General features: G+C 43.4%; 1 protein-coding gene across 1 annotated transcript in view; it reads left to right on the forward strand.

Moving 5' to 3' along the window:
• The first annotated feature begins 540 nt into the window (after positions 1 to 540).
• Positions 541 to 14,287, forward strand: part of LOC112569804 — a 32,101-nt gene continuing 18,354 nt past the window's right edge. Inside the window, exon 1 of the mRNA XM_025247779.1 lies at positions 541 to 2,161. Within this exon, the coding sequence (XP_025103564.1) occupies positions 1,963 to 2,161 (199 nt within the window). The 5' untranslated portion in view covers positions 541 to 1,962. The remainder of the gene's footprint in view (positions 2,162 to 14,287) is intronic.

Consider the following 14,287-nt stretch of genomic DNA (forward strand, 5'->3'; position numbering starts at 1 on the left):
TTGTCTCTGCCTCTCTCTCTCCATCATGCTTTATTTCTTTCTTTCTCTCGTACCCCTATTTCTTACGCTTAGTCTTTAAAACATTTTACCTATATACCGGCCATTTTACGAAAAATAGAAGAGAGGTCACTAATTTCTGCTGGAAACTTACTGGAGTGAAGTAACTGTTAATAGTGGCTTGTCGAAAAGTCTATCCATCTCTCTCTCTGGTTTCTCTCCTCCATCTCCGACATCTATTCCCTCACCTCCTTCTTTTCCTGCTATCCCCCTCAACCTCCTCCACCCACGTTTCCTCTTGTCTCTTGATGTCCTTAGTCTTCACCCCCATTCCCATCTTGACAGCCCCTATACAAACACTAGCGAAGCCCGAAGCTTGCAATCATTTTTTGGGAAGGAAGGGGGAGGGTCGATGCACGCACGAATATTCACGCGCGCACATATACACGAACGCGTGCAAACACGAGGCTGCCAGCCCCGCAAGTCTCGAACTCCTTGTTGCACGCGCGCGGCTTTCTCTCCAGACCACACCACAGCGGGGGATTCAACAACTTCAGCCACACAGGACAATCAGAGAGCTGCACAGGACATTAAGCAAGTTGGCTTGCCCGCCACTCCCGTCGGCGCTAGCCTGCACGTGCACATGCATGCAAAAGTAAGCGGCGCGTGCAACAGTCGAGGGGGAGGGCGATGCGACGCAGACGCTGGTGATGAATGTGACGTCACTTTTTTTTGAAGTCGAAAATCCAGCTCCGGGCGCCGTCTGATCGTGGTGGTCAAGACATTCAATAGCAGCGGATCCTGACTGCCCTTGGATGCTGGTTCTTCTTGGACTGTGAACCAGTCTTGGTTGCTGACTCTTCTTGGCTCATGGTTCGGTGCTGAACCTGCTGCAGCAGTAGAGACGCGCGCGCGCACGCGCGACGAGTTGTTTGAGTAGCGACGCGACGAAGTGGAAGATAAATCACTTGTTTTTGACCGGGTGTGAAACGGAAGGTTCTGGGAAAGGGGTGGACGAGGGAGAGAAGTTTCAACGCAGAGGCAGACATGCGATAGGGGGCGCTAGCGTGCGCACACGCACAGGGACACAAAGGATTTGTGCCGCGCACGACGACCCTGGCATAGCTGCAGCAGCAGCTGTACGGCGCGTGTCGCTGAAGTAGCGACAGGAGGAGCAAGCCGCGGAGCCTGCTCCCCCTCCCTTGCTTCCCCGAGGCAGGAGCGAGCGGACTGCATCCAGCACGCGCCACCGTCACCAGCGCTAGACGCACCGCTGCCCTACATACACCACCGCCAGCTTTCACCGCCTTTTCACCAACAGCCGTGAGAGCCATCCATCACATGCCGGGCGGACTGGACTCTCGTGTGAGACCGTGACTCCCATAGCAGTAGCAGCAGCGACAACACAAACATGCATTGGCGACAACAACAACATCAGTGGAAGCAGAGCGCGACTTTGCCACTGCCGTGAGGGGGTGGACATGCAGCGCTGGAAATGACTCTTGACCCTGACTTACATAAAGAAAAAAAATCACTTGGCTAAAGCCACGAGTAGCCACATAGTCTATCGATTAAGTAATCGTGTTTGATTTTCCACTCCATCACTGCTCCAGATCCTGTTAGAAAACGCACTTTTTACTGGAGAGAGGCGTAGTCGCAGACCCGGTCTACACTACCAGGGGAGACAAGCCGCAGGCAGACAAGGAATGACGGACGGTCCGGTCGTTGTTAAATCAAGAAGTCCAACGGACAGAAGGTCAGTGCAGGTCTTTGTTGACCAACAACCACAGTCTTGAGGAAATTCTGCTGCAACGTCCCCGCTCCTTCCCTCCACCCATCCCGGCGCGCACTCCGCCAGGGGATTGAACCCTCGACCGTTGCTTCCTCCCAGTCCGTCAGCAGGAAGCGCGTCGTCGTAGTCGTGGCCGCTGCAGCCTTCGCCCCTGGGATTAGCTTCCGGCAGACATGGGTCGGTGCCGCTTTCGACCTTTGACCTACCGCATCGGGGTGTTTCTCCTCTTGCCTGCCTTTCTGTTGGTGGCGGCGGGGTATGGCCTACCCTATTGGCTGCGCTTCAGCCGAGGCTGGACTCAGGGTCTGTGGCACATCTGCTCGCCGGATAAACCCAGTCCTTCTGGATGCACCCTCCTCGATAATGTTGATGGTAAGTCAGTCTTCTCTGCCTTGCGATCATCCCTCCCACTTTGTAATCCACTTCTTTCCCCTGGTAACAAGTATAAACATGAACAAATAGAGCAAACACAGCAAATTTTAAATTTTGAAACCCAGTTGAGTTCAGAAGCCAGTGGACAGTTCAACAGGTGAGAAGATGTGTATTTCAACAGGTGAGACGCATGACAACGTGACAATAATTTCATTTCTCATCGAATGTGAACAATAATTGTTTATTCTGTGTCTTTGATCCCTTTTGCACCCAGTCGAATTTTCCTGTCTTACTGAACACTGAATTTCTCTGAACCCTTGCTCCACTCTGATCACATGCTTATTACTAGACCTGTCTAGTTTACTCCCTTTACTACAATCTTAATATATGCCTGTACCAGGACTTTAATTACGACAGTGACAATCATCTGTGTCAGACAAGCAGCTTGCAGACACAGGTGTTCACACTATTTTATATCAAGTATTGTGATTTATTGATTCAATAATACGACCTCCCACACCTGCCTAATATATCAGGTTGTCACCAGAGAGGTCTGTGAATGTCACGCAAAATTATGGGGTTCGATGAGACATCATGGTGCAATCTTCACCTCCCTGACTTTGCCTTGTTATATGTGCTAACACTGTCAGGATATCAGATATCCTGCTCCTAATCCTGTCCTAACTTGTAGACAAAACCCTGCAAGGGCAGGAAAAATTACTGGTTAATGATAATATGGAGTCAGCTGTGCGTGCGTGTATTTTTGTGCTCCCATGTGTGTGTGTGTGTGTGTGTGTGTGTGTGTTTGCGCACATGTGTGCATTAGGATGTCGAGGGTCTTTATCAGGAGCTGCCCCAGTGGACCCTACTGCACGCACCGTCTGCTAGCCAAGGATTACGGGTGTATTAACAGAACAACGAGGTCGACTTTGTGCAGAGATAATGGCGGGTATCACTCCAACAACCGTGGCTTCAGTCCGAGATATATAGTGACAGATATTAGTTCGCGTCTCAAGCTGAAGCGCGCGTTGGCGGTGTGAAAATCTTAATAATAATGATAGTAATAATGGATAATACTGCGACATTATCCTTGCCTTTCAGATGTTGTGCAGGTTTCAGTTCTGTCGGGGCGTGAAGGTCTAGTGGACTGTAACACGCTTTTCTAGTGCACGATATTATTTCCCAAATCTGGGTAAACAGCTTCATTCTGTTCTCGAGATACAAACATCTACATGCAAAGCAACAGGTCAACCACACATGTCACGATTGTATATGGATGTGTTTTCTTTAAAACAACCCTCTCCCCAGTCATTCTGTCTTCGAGTGTAAATATTTAGTCTTATGAAGTCTTACACAGCCTACTGAAATATCGTGGCATTTAATGGCTAAGTAATTAAAAAAATTGATTAAGCTCGAATCTGCACAGGTATATTTTATTCTCTACCACACCTAGCTCTTCGTAGGCTACCGTGGAGAACTTTGTCTGTTTGATGACCATCCACGTCTAGGATCTTTGCATCTACCAATTTATAAGGCAGATGTGTTTCGAGCCTCTCGTCCTTGTCCTCATTATCACTATCGTTGCCATCATATCACTATTGCTGTTGTTGTAGCTGCTGCTGTACTGAACCAAACTGCACTTTCGCCTCGTCACACCCATATACCCGTCCAGAGCAAACAATGTACCCCGGTCTCCCCCCTTTAGCTGGCGGAAGGCGTGATGAAGGCCATGCAGCGCTAACTAGCAATCACGTGGGCTTAGCACCACAGTGCGCATGCGTGCAAATGTCGCACGAGCCACTTACAGGCGAGATAATGGGCGAGCTCCCTCTTGGCGCCGCGTGGCGCAGACAATCACGTGAGCCGCTTTGAGACTGAAGTTTGACATTAGCGGCCTGCTCCCCAACTTCACATGTTTTGTTGTTGTTATTTTATGGAGGAGACGTTGCACGAGCCCAACCCCTCTCTCCAGTTTATGCCTCGCGATCGGCGTTTACATTTGGCGACGGAGAAAAATTATGGTTCCAATATTCAGGATGCCCTTTGGGGCAACTTTTTGCCAATGGAAACATGAAATCCGATGGTCAGCAAGAAGATGAAGGTCAGGGTGTGTGGATTCAGATCTCGCCCCTCCCACCGGTACATCTTTTCTCTCTGGATGCTTCTCTTGTTCATATGGTTGAATTAGCTCGTGGAAAATATTATCTAGACGAGATCTGAACCCATGGCATTCAATTTAATTGGTGACAATCGCTGTAACCTTTATGACACTCTGAGACGAAAAGTCAGGGGAGAAAGTTAAGTACAACAGACAAAACCAGGTCAAGCCAAACATTGTCTGTTTTGGGTAAACAACACGTTGATGGAAGCAGTGTATTGATAAGGTCCTAACAAATAACCAATCAAAGCTCTACGAATTCGCCAACAGCAAGTAGTCTTTGCTTTAAAAAAAAATTTTTCAAAAAATGCAGAACACCATCCCATCAAAAAAAAAGCGGAGAAACAACAGAAAAAGTAATAGAGGGGAACAGTATAAAAATCAACCATCTGTGAGCTGGCAGGTCAATCAATGCTTAACGAATATTTTGCTATCGCTCAGAAGGCCGGTACTCCTACATCTCCGCATCCCGAAGTACGTTTATCAGACGGTGGTGAACCCGCCTTCACAATGCCTTCGTTAGCCTTGGCGGACATGCCTCGACCCTCACTTCTCTGGAATTGTGCCATGTATGTCAGAACAGGGATTTTCTTATCTTGAGCCGAGCAGTGATGGCGCTGGCAAAGAAACAGCCAAGGATTTCTAGATTGCGGTGGTTGTCTTTGGTGGCGGATGTTCGAATGGAAGAAACCAAAAGCAAAGGATCCAGAAGTTGATAATGTGGATTTTGTTTTTCCTTTTTTTCTTTCTCTCTTCCTGCTTTTCCTCTACATTTCTCTACTTCTCTTTTTTCTCTTCCGGTTTTTCCTTTCTCCCCTGACATTTGTTCTGTTATTTCTCAACGCATCCCGAGGAGCCGAAGAGTTCAAGGTCTAGCAACAAAATGCAATAATTTTTGTGAATCGGCTTCATAAAACATTTCACATTGAACACTTGAACAGTTTCTCAATCCTAATGAAAATTAATCTACTGTACTCTGTGTGTATATTTTCGTTCAGAAAGTCAGTCCGTTTCCAGAACAGTTTCTCAGAAGATGATTTCAATCCCAAGTAGCCCTTAGCTGAAAGATACCAGAATTTCTGAGTCAAAATGAAAATAAAACATGAAGTCCCGTGAATGTGCGTGTGATAGAACATTTTGAAGGAATTTTAGAGGTTTGCTAAATACATGAATTTGCCACCACAAAAAAAGTTGAGAGCAAACAACTCTTGTCGAAGACTAACATTTGTAGACAAATTTCAATGTACAACACGAGGCTAAACGACTTCACTTTTCAGAAACATGCTTCTCGAAAACATGTTAGAGGAACAGAATTTCCTTTTCATCTATTTCCGAATCGTGCTCATTATGCATTGTGTTCTGTAGACGAACAGTTCGATCCAGAAGTGAAGGTCTCTGTTGCTAAAATCCCATATTTAAATATCATTATAAGCCAAATAGTTTGAAACGCAAACATTATGCATTAGTTGGCATTCTTACCGAACGTGGAAAGTATATTAGTATACATGAGTGGCGAATGGGAAATATTTTATTTATTTGTTGACACCTCACCAATACACACTGCTAATTATACGTTGCATCAATGGGCGCTTGTCGTGAGCCCACACTTGTCTGAATTCGTCATACATTTCTTACAGACACCGTCTGGACACAATCGTGTTCTTTTGTTAAACATATCTGACTAGAAAGAACAAGTGAACGAAAAAAAAATCCGTTGCTTGGCCTGGAGCACTTTTTAAAAACAGTTTCTGAGGTAAAACGGAGACTTCCACGATGAGCACTTTGCAAGTCTGTTTCAAAAGAGCAGCCCGCCTTTCTGGGCCAATTAGAGTTAATGACTATTGATTTTGCCGAGGCCCGGGGGTGGGTAGCGAGCATCACGAACCGGGGGGACGACCTTGAGAGGCGTGCTCCACATCGGAGGATGCAACGGGATGGAGAGAGCTGAGCGCGCGACGAAAGGGATTGTGCACGTGACGTGCTCTGTGTACGATGCCCGCCAGGACAATCTCATTCTCAGGCTCCTGGCTTTTTTTTTTTTTGGCACCTTCCTCTTGCGATTTGCTAAAAGCTCTGGTTCGTCGGGAGAAGAAGGAGAGACATTTACTTCTTCTCAATAGAAGAGTTTCAGCATGACGTCTTGTGGAAGGGTTATGGGGTCACGTGACATTATTTCGATAATCCTGTTGTCCGAAACGTTTTATTAACACGCTGATTGTCTGAGCATTCGCCTGAGTAGTTCACACGAAACTGAAGAAAAGTGATGAGATTTTCAACGTCTGGGAGGGTTGAAAAATAAAACAACACTGAAGACAAAGCCCATCAACATGAACATCCTTAACAGTAAACTTCCACTTCAGTAAGCTCAACTCGCTAAAGATGGGAATCTAAGTTGTTGTTTTTTTTTAAAGTGGGTTAGGGTACCGAGAAAGAACATTGCAAGCATTTTGCTCTTCAGCTGAGAATCCAGCTGGAACAAAGGCACAGAGTATGGCAACCACGAGGGTACCATGTGGAGATAACACTGCTTATCGCGATTCTGTGTGAGTTGTTTCTCTTATTACAATGTTGTTGACGGTCTAGCAGACGTGAGTTCTTCTCCGCTTCTTAAGATGGAGATCTTAATCCCTACTTATCTGTAAATGTGAACATAAAAGTGGAAATGTTTTAAACAGATGGCTTGTACCGCTTTGCATGACCATGGGGTAGAAACTGGGGAAAATCTGGACGAGCAAAGACGTTGGCAAAGGAGTAATTTCTCAATGACAGCTGGAGCGAAATCAAAGCCTTCAGTACAGCCATCGACTAGCGGGTGGAGACAACTCCAGTGGTAACAATGTACAAGACACACACTTTTAAAATCTCTACACAAAAGATTTCCGCGAGTTGGACAACAAAGGACGGGGACTTCAACTACATGCAAAAAGAGCGTGGAGCGTATGTGTGTTTACATAACCAGTTCCAGAAAATTTATTATTATTTGTAGAAATGGCGAGTTGTGCGCCTGGTTGCACCCTGACAGAAGAAAGATTCTAACAAATCTTTTCAAGTGTAAGTATGCTGTTTGATGTTTTTTGCATACTTTGTGAATGAAAATGTAAACATTTGTTGAAACATACTTGTCATCGATCAGTGCCAAGCGCTTCCGCACATTACAAGTTACATTTGAAGATTTTTCAAAGAAGAAATTATATTTATTTAATGTCTGAAACTTAAAACAATTTTTCATTACAGATGATACGATGTTAATAATATGATATAGTGTTAACATTGATGAAGACATTTTAGGTAAATAATAAAGTTTGGAACGCTGTAAAGCAATGGAAAATTAGTACAGCAGAAGCTTATTGCGTTCATGTACCTTACATTGCTGGTAAATTAATTTCAAGAAAAGTGCATTTAATCAAAATGAATTTTTTTTTTACATGTAAAGGTGTGTTGACATTTTCAGGTTACCATCAGATCCATCATGGAGGGCTTTGTGTTGAAGAGCTTTCAAAAGGTTTGGTCATGGAAATCAGTCTTTGAAATCAGTCTTGAGTAATCAAAGACTGTATTATTTAAACACCATCAAGACTTGTTAGTTATTGTATTTATCGCTAGGGGAATAGGGTGTTAATAATGCAAGTTTAGCCAACAGCAGTTTCTTTGTGTAGGAAACAGTCATAAGGTATCATCGATTTAGCCAGGGTGTGAATGAAATAGAAGATAAGGCTAAAGACGACAATACAGCGGCTGTTCGTTTATTTTTTAAATCCCTGGTGGCTGTGTAAAATTTCATTAACTTTACAGACATTCTTTTCCATTTTGCATTTTGGTAACAGTTTTATTGCTCCACAGAGCAGATGCCATTAATGTGTACAGTCTTCTAAAGTTCTGTCATTTTATAATGCTTTCAGCTTCTTTGATACAGATATGCCATATTGCTTTCTGTAATGCCTACAGCTTTATACAAAAGCCTTTTATTAAAGTTGTTTCAATATTGTTTACAGAAGTAACAGTAATATAAATTAATGTTATCATATTCTTTGTTGTGAACAGTGTTTTAGAGCTAGCACTTATACTTGGTTTATTAACTTGCCAGGATTAGTCAGGATTACATACTTTCATTATTATATATTTTAATAGTTGAAAAGAGAATAATAACACCTTGTCAGTTATAATTCCAACAAAGAATTGGTTATCATGATTTTCCATTTATGTGAAAATAAATTCTTAATATTATGTTTGTGTGAATGGGAATGGAGGCATCAAGTCTCTGTGCATGCTAAATGTGTATTTTTTTAATCCCAACCCATTCATATTCAAAACTGTTTTAAGTCTGTGATTACATCACTAAAATATCCGTAAGGCGGAGCTTTCTGCCTGTACCGGAAGTCAGTAGCGATTTGCCATGGCGGCTGTTGACCTTTGCACTGCATGCGCGGTGTGTGGAGCGTGTGGAGTGTGTGGAGTGTGTGGAGCGTGTGGAGTGTGTGGAGTGTGTGGTACAGGAGGGCCGGCAGTACCACATCCTGATTACCGTAGCCAGGCGTTCAATACAAGATGCCGTGGGGCGAGGCGGAGGGCGGCAACAGTCTCCGTGACTCACGCCGCGGCCCTGACGCTGCTGCACTGCAAACACTGCTGCAAGTGGCTGCGGCAGCCATGTCAGAATTTGCACCTCACAAACAGGTCAAAAGGTCAAACACTTGTACATGTTCGACGTTGATGCGGAGAATCTCAAGTCTTACAATGAATATGGAAAAAATCCTTTCCTAATGCTAAAGATTTCCAAAGAGAAGTGAACGTCAAACATTTATATTACAGTCACTAAAATATAACATAGAAAGTCATAATATACTTTTATATATAATCAGAAAGTTTCTTATAAATGATTGCTAGATTTTTTCCTAGAAAAGTATTTTAGTGCTAACATATTTCTAATAATGTAATATTTTCTCATACTTGTCTTCTTATCATATTTCATTGTTTTCATTCTTTAAATGCATTCTGCCTTTTCTTCGTATTCTTGTTGTTCTGGTTCTCTTCTGTGTTACCAAAACTCCATTACTTCATTACTCGCAGTATCAACTGAGAACGGAAGCTACGTGTGGTTATTCACCACAAGAGAACTGTTTTCTCCTGACTTTCATCCTGGCTTGGTTCTGTTTCTCACCTTTGTCATTACCACAAATAGCTGTTTATTTGTCCGTCACTTGCCGAGATAATACATTTCCTTCATTCCATTATTCTCCATTTGCATACGATGGAGGAATCGATTCCTTTTCTAATAACTCAAATAAAAGTTATGTTAAAAACTTGATTCATTATTCCACTAAATGGCAGCGGTCTTTAGTTCCATTATCTCCAGCGATCCCATTTCACTGTCTAAATAACATTTTTCTCCTCCATGGTCACCTGCACCGCCTAACAGACCTTCAATTTGATTTATTTGATGGAACCATTCTTCATTTCTCACGTGTGGCTGTGAGAAACTGTACTCACTAACCTGGGAGTGAAACTCCACTAACATTTTACAGCCCCATCATTATATTCGGCGTTTAGAGAGTGTGAATGATTTCCCATTAACTTTCTAAAAGTCGAATGCGATGTTACTTATTCAAATTGGCTGATGTAAGTAATCACAACAAATAAAAAATATTGTCAAGTGTCCTACACAGAATGTTAGTATTTTGTTAAATATTTAGAGAAGGAGAACTATCAGTCTGGTTTTATTTGTCCTGTTAAATCCTACCTTGGTAAGCTTTATGTTCCTCAAACACATTTTAAATATCACCATCGTGTTGGATGATAAGAGGAACTACTGTTTAAATATGTGATAGCAGAAAGTGATAGAGAATGAGTGATTTATTATTGCGATAAAAGTTATAAAACTGCTGTGAAGATAAAACTATTGATGGTGGTGCATGATGAGAGTAATTTATTTCGGGGAAAAGGAATGAAAAAGAAGGAGATGAAAGGAAACTAAAGAGTGATACTTGATTATGATGATAAAAAGCATGAAACTAGCATTTATATATGTGGTGGATAAGACTGGGAGAGTGATATAGGCAATGAAAGAGAGAAGGAGGAAGAAAGAGAGTTATTATCAATATTTGATGTGAACTCGTACTGTTTATATCAATGTTATATTCGCAATGCCCTTGTATGGTAGACAAAAGACTCGAATGTTGTTAATGATGTTAGTTATGTTAGTATTAACTCCCTTTCTTCGTTACTGCAGTGAGTAGCACTTCACCGTCAGAAAACCGTTATCTTTATTACCTCCCTTATTACACCTTACCTTCTCTTATTTTCCGCGATAAGACATTTCCACCCTTTCAGCGTTATTCGTTAAATCACACTTATCGTTCGTGTTCATTGTTCACCTAGATACCACGGCTAATTTGCAGCTGATCAAGTTTGCACAAAGCGCGAGGGAGCTCAGAGCGCGTCTGGGTCGTTAGAACCCTCGGCGAGCAGTAATTTCATCATTCTACACATGCCGGACCTAAATGTCATTAGCAGCTCATGGGAGGACCAGCAGCGGTCTGGCTGCCTGTTGATGGAGCAGTGGCTGTGCCCTTTGCTACAGCTCGTGAGTGGCAATCAGCTCCCACCCCCGTGTGTAGCCAACTTTTCTGCTTCCAGTCCCGAAATATGGCGGCAAGACAGGGAGGTAGATGCCACTCTAGACTGACAACAATAAATGAATGAAGGGTGGTCAAGAGTGTTCTGATCTTTGTAGTGAAGGTTTTCATTTAATTGACGATTAAATAGGGATTTTTTTTCAAACATCAACGCAATAAGGGGACTCCACTTCCTGGGAAAATATTTCTCAGTGACTAATGAGCTCGTTCTGGTGGTGATAAGGCAAACATTTTTCTAGGTGATGAAGGCATGTGAGGAATGCTAATCTAACCGCTCATTGGTTCAGTCGGAAGGGGAGATAAATATTTCCCGATGGGGTCTAGATGTGGGGAGTGCAAATAAAGCGCTTATTAACCCTTTCCTACCAAATTTTTTGTGTATTGTGACTGACTTTTGTATCCTGTCCACAAAACGGTAAGAAAAGAAATCAAAACTTTGTTGGTTAGTTTGATTGGCCGCTTGTAGAACGCCCGGATGTCAAAGTATTCACTATTCGACACTATTCAATAAAAATGATGTTTGTACTGGTCTAATCGACGATCAGTTTTGCTGATTTTCCAGAACTAGTTTGTCAATAGTGCGGTAAAGTGGTTGGAGTGGGTTCGACAAAATGCTGTAACCCGAGCCTCCCTTAACACAACGGTAATCAATGCCATCTTGCTAACTATCGGGAGCGCTCGCGTGTCTGTAGGCGGGCTAACAGCTGTCAAACGGCTCCAACGTGGTGATAATCGAGGTATTTGTTAAGACTAGAGTTACACTCGGCAATGGACTCTGGCTACAACCTGGCGGACGTTCCTTAGTCCAAAGGAAGCGAGTCGGAGCGAGCGTTTCGTTCCGCTGTCACGGCTCGCTGCGAAACTCGCTACCTTTGTATTTAAAACTACTCTCGGGATCTACTGTGGTGTACATGGTTTAGCCAAATCAGTTTGAAGTTAATTTATTTCGTACTGGAATTTTATTACCGAGCAGAAAAAGAGAAATTAAAATATGGTCTGCGCAGGCATCGCAGAATTTCGTCAAAAAATATAACTACCTCCTTGAACATAAGCTTCTTCAATAGTCTAGAAAACGAGCTGGTCACCAAAATCTTCGTCAAATTCGTAGGTCATATCTCTGGAAATGATCGATCGAATGATGGAATGAAAGTTTGAGCGCGTGTGCGCGCACGTATGCGTGTCTTTGTGTGTGTATGCGTGCGTGGGTATTTGTGTGTGGGGAAAAGGGTGTGTGTGTGAGAGAGAGAGAATCTTAAAAGGACTGTGATGCAACGAGTTGTGTGACACCAACATTTATAGAACATAAACTGAACTTTTCGCCTCAGTTCATATATTCGACAATATGCATTCATATGTATACAAAGTGTGCTTGTGTGATGTGTGTGTGTGTGTGTGCACGCTCCAAACTGATCAATTCCTTTTTTCTTCCATGATTTAGAATAAAATATGCCAGAGACGATAACCATTAGCACGACCCATTGAAATAACTGCAGGCTGTGTTACAGAATCATGCCCCTTACATCTCCACTCCTTCGCTCATAAATGCGCTCCGAGCCTCTTTTTCTTGGCATGGTCCCCCTCATCTAGTTACCACCGAGGTGCTGTCAGCTCTCGCCTGCCAGTCCGTCAGTACGAGAACGAGCATTAGAGGCAACACGCGGTTCCAGTGACAGCTTTGTGCCGTCAGTGCGCAGGCGCAGGCAGCGTCTTGTCATGCGCACTCAGCACACGATACTTTGACATGAACGGTACGAGGGGAAGCGTTACTCATTTTTAAAAAAAAAAAAATTTTAACTGAGAACGTGAAACATATGAGCTGCGGAACTTTTAAATCCATTGTGCCAGGTCACAAAAATATCTGTGTCAAGTCCTTGGATTTGCATCTGGTTGTACATGACATACAGTGTATATAGATATGTACATGTATATAGATACGAGAACTGCGTTTATATATAGTTTTGCATTTCCTCTATATGTGTTGGGGGAAAGTTGGGAGAGAAATGTGATGAACGTATATAAAAACGAATTTCGTGTAACCCATTATTCAAGCAACACACACACTATCAAAATTACAAAATTGCAAGAAAAGGAACAGCTGCACGCCGACTAAGGCATCTTACTGCGCGTACAGTACCGCGCGCTACTGTTTGCACCAATACGCAACCAGAAAGCAAGAGATGACCTTTAAACTTGCAAAACCCTGGCGCCCCCTATCGCAATCGTCTGGCACACGAGCAAAGATCGATATACTGCAGCTGAGAGGGGGATGGGGATGGTGATTTTTTTTTTTAGAAAATAAATAGAAAGACCCACATGAATATGGCGCGCTTTTCCTCTCAAAAGACCAAAAAAAAAAAAAGAAAAAAAAAATAAAGAAGAAACATTCATTGAATAGTGCAGTGGCCGGGAGCCCGCTGTTCGAATCTTGCTCGAGAGCAGCTGCTGTAGCTCGTGTGAAGTGAAACGGGCGGACGGGCAGAGGGTGAGCAGTGTTGCACTCCGTGCCATGTGTGGCGAGTGGTCCACGCGTGCAAGAGTCGCTAGGTGGCGCTATTGGCAGTAGCCGAGTGCCGCCATTACAACATAATGACCTCGTTTTCAGGTCCTAACGGCATTTTCGCGCGCGGGTTCGCTCGGTCTGATAAGTTTTCTGTACAAGGAGAGGTCAGGATGGTTATTTCATGTAAAGCTTTGATAGTCAAACGTTTTCTGCGGCAATGGACAGCAACGATCTGTGAGAGAGAGAGAGGGACATCAACGTTACACAGCAACGCGCACGCGGAACTGCATGCAATTAAATTCATTTTTTATAATTTAGAAATGTCTTACATTGAGAAAGTTGTAATTGGGAATCGGTTTACTTCACACAAAAGATCAATGTAGTTAACAAATTCTGCTTGACTGACTCGCATAGGAAGAGTTTAGCAGCTGTAGGCGACCATGATGCATAGGAAGGTGCAGATGTATGTGGGATGCTGGTGGTTCCCATCCTCACAGCCTCTTGCTACATCGATTATTTGAAAATCCTTAACGCACACCGCTGGACTCACCCAGAATATTATCCCACAACCACATGAAACACAAGCGAGCGCTCACTCTCACACACACACACACACAAACACACGACTACACACACACACAATTACACTCAGAGGGTGGGACAATCAGAAAGGAAGCAGGCAGAAAGACATCAAAGGTGATAGATTTGTCTAACTGCTATTTATCATCTAAGTCGTGATCAGTCATCGTGAAGTCACATCGCGACGGTCCCCGAGCTGCTGCACCAAGCCTGGTGAGCCATGTTAACGAACAGCAGCTCGAGTCTCTCAGTCATTT

The sequence above is a fragment of the Pomacea canaliculata genome, linkage group LG1 (assembly GCF_003073045.1).
Source record: "Pomacea canaliculata isolate SZHN2017 linkage group LG1, ASM307304v1, whole genome shotgun sequence".
In the NCBI taxonomy this organism is placed as follows: Eukaryota; Metazoa; Mollusca; class Gastropoda; order Architaenioglossa; family Ampullariidae; genus Pomacea; species Pomacea canaliculata.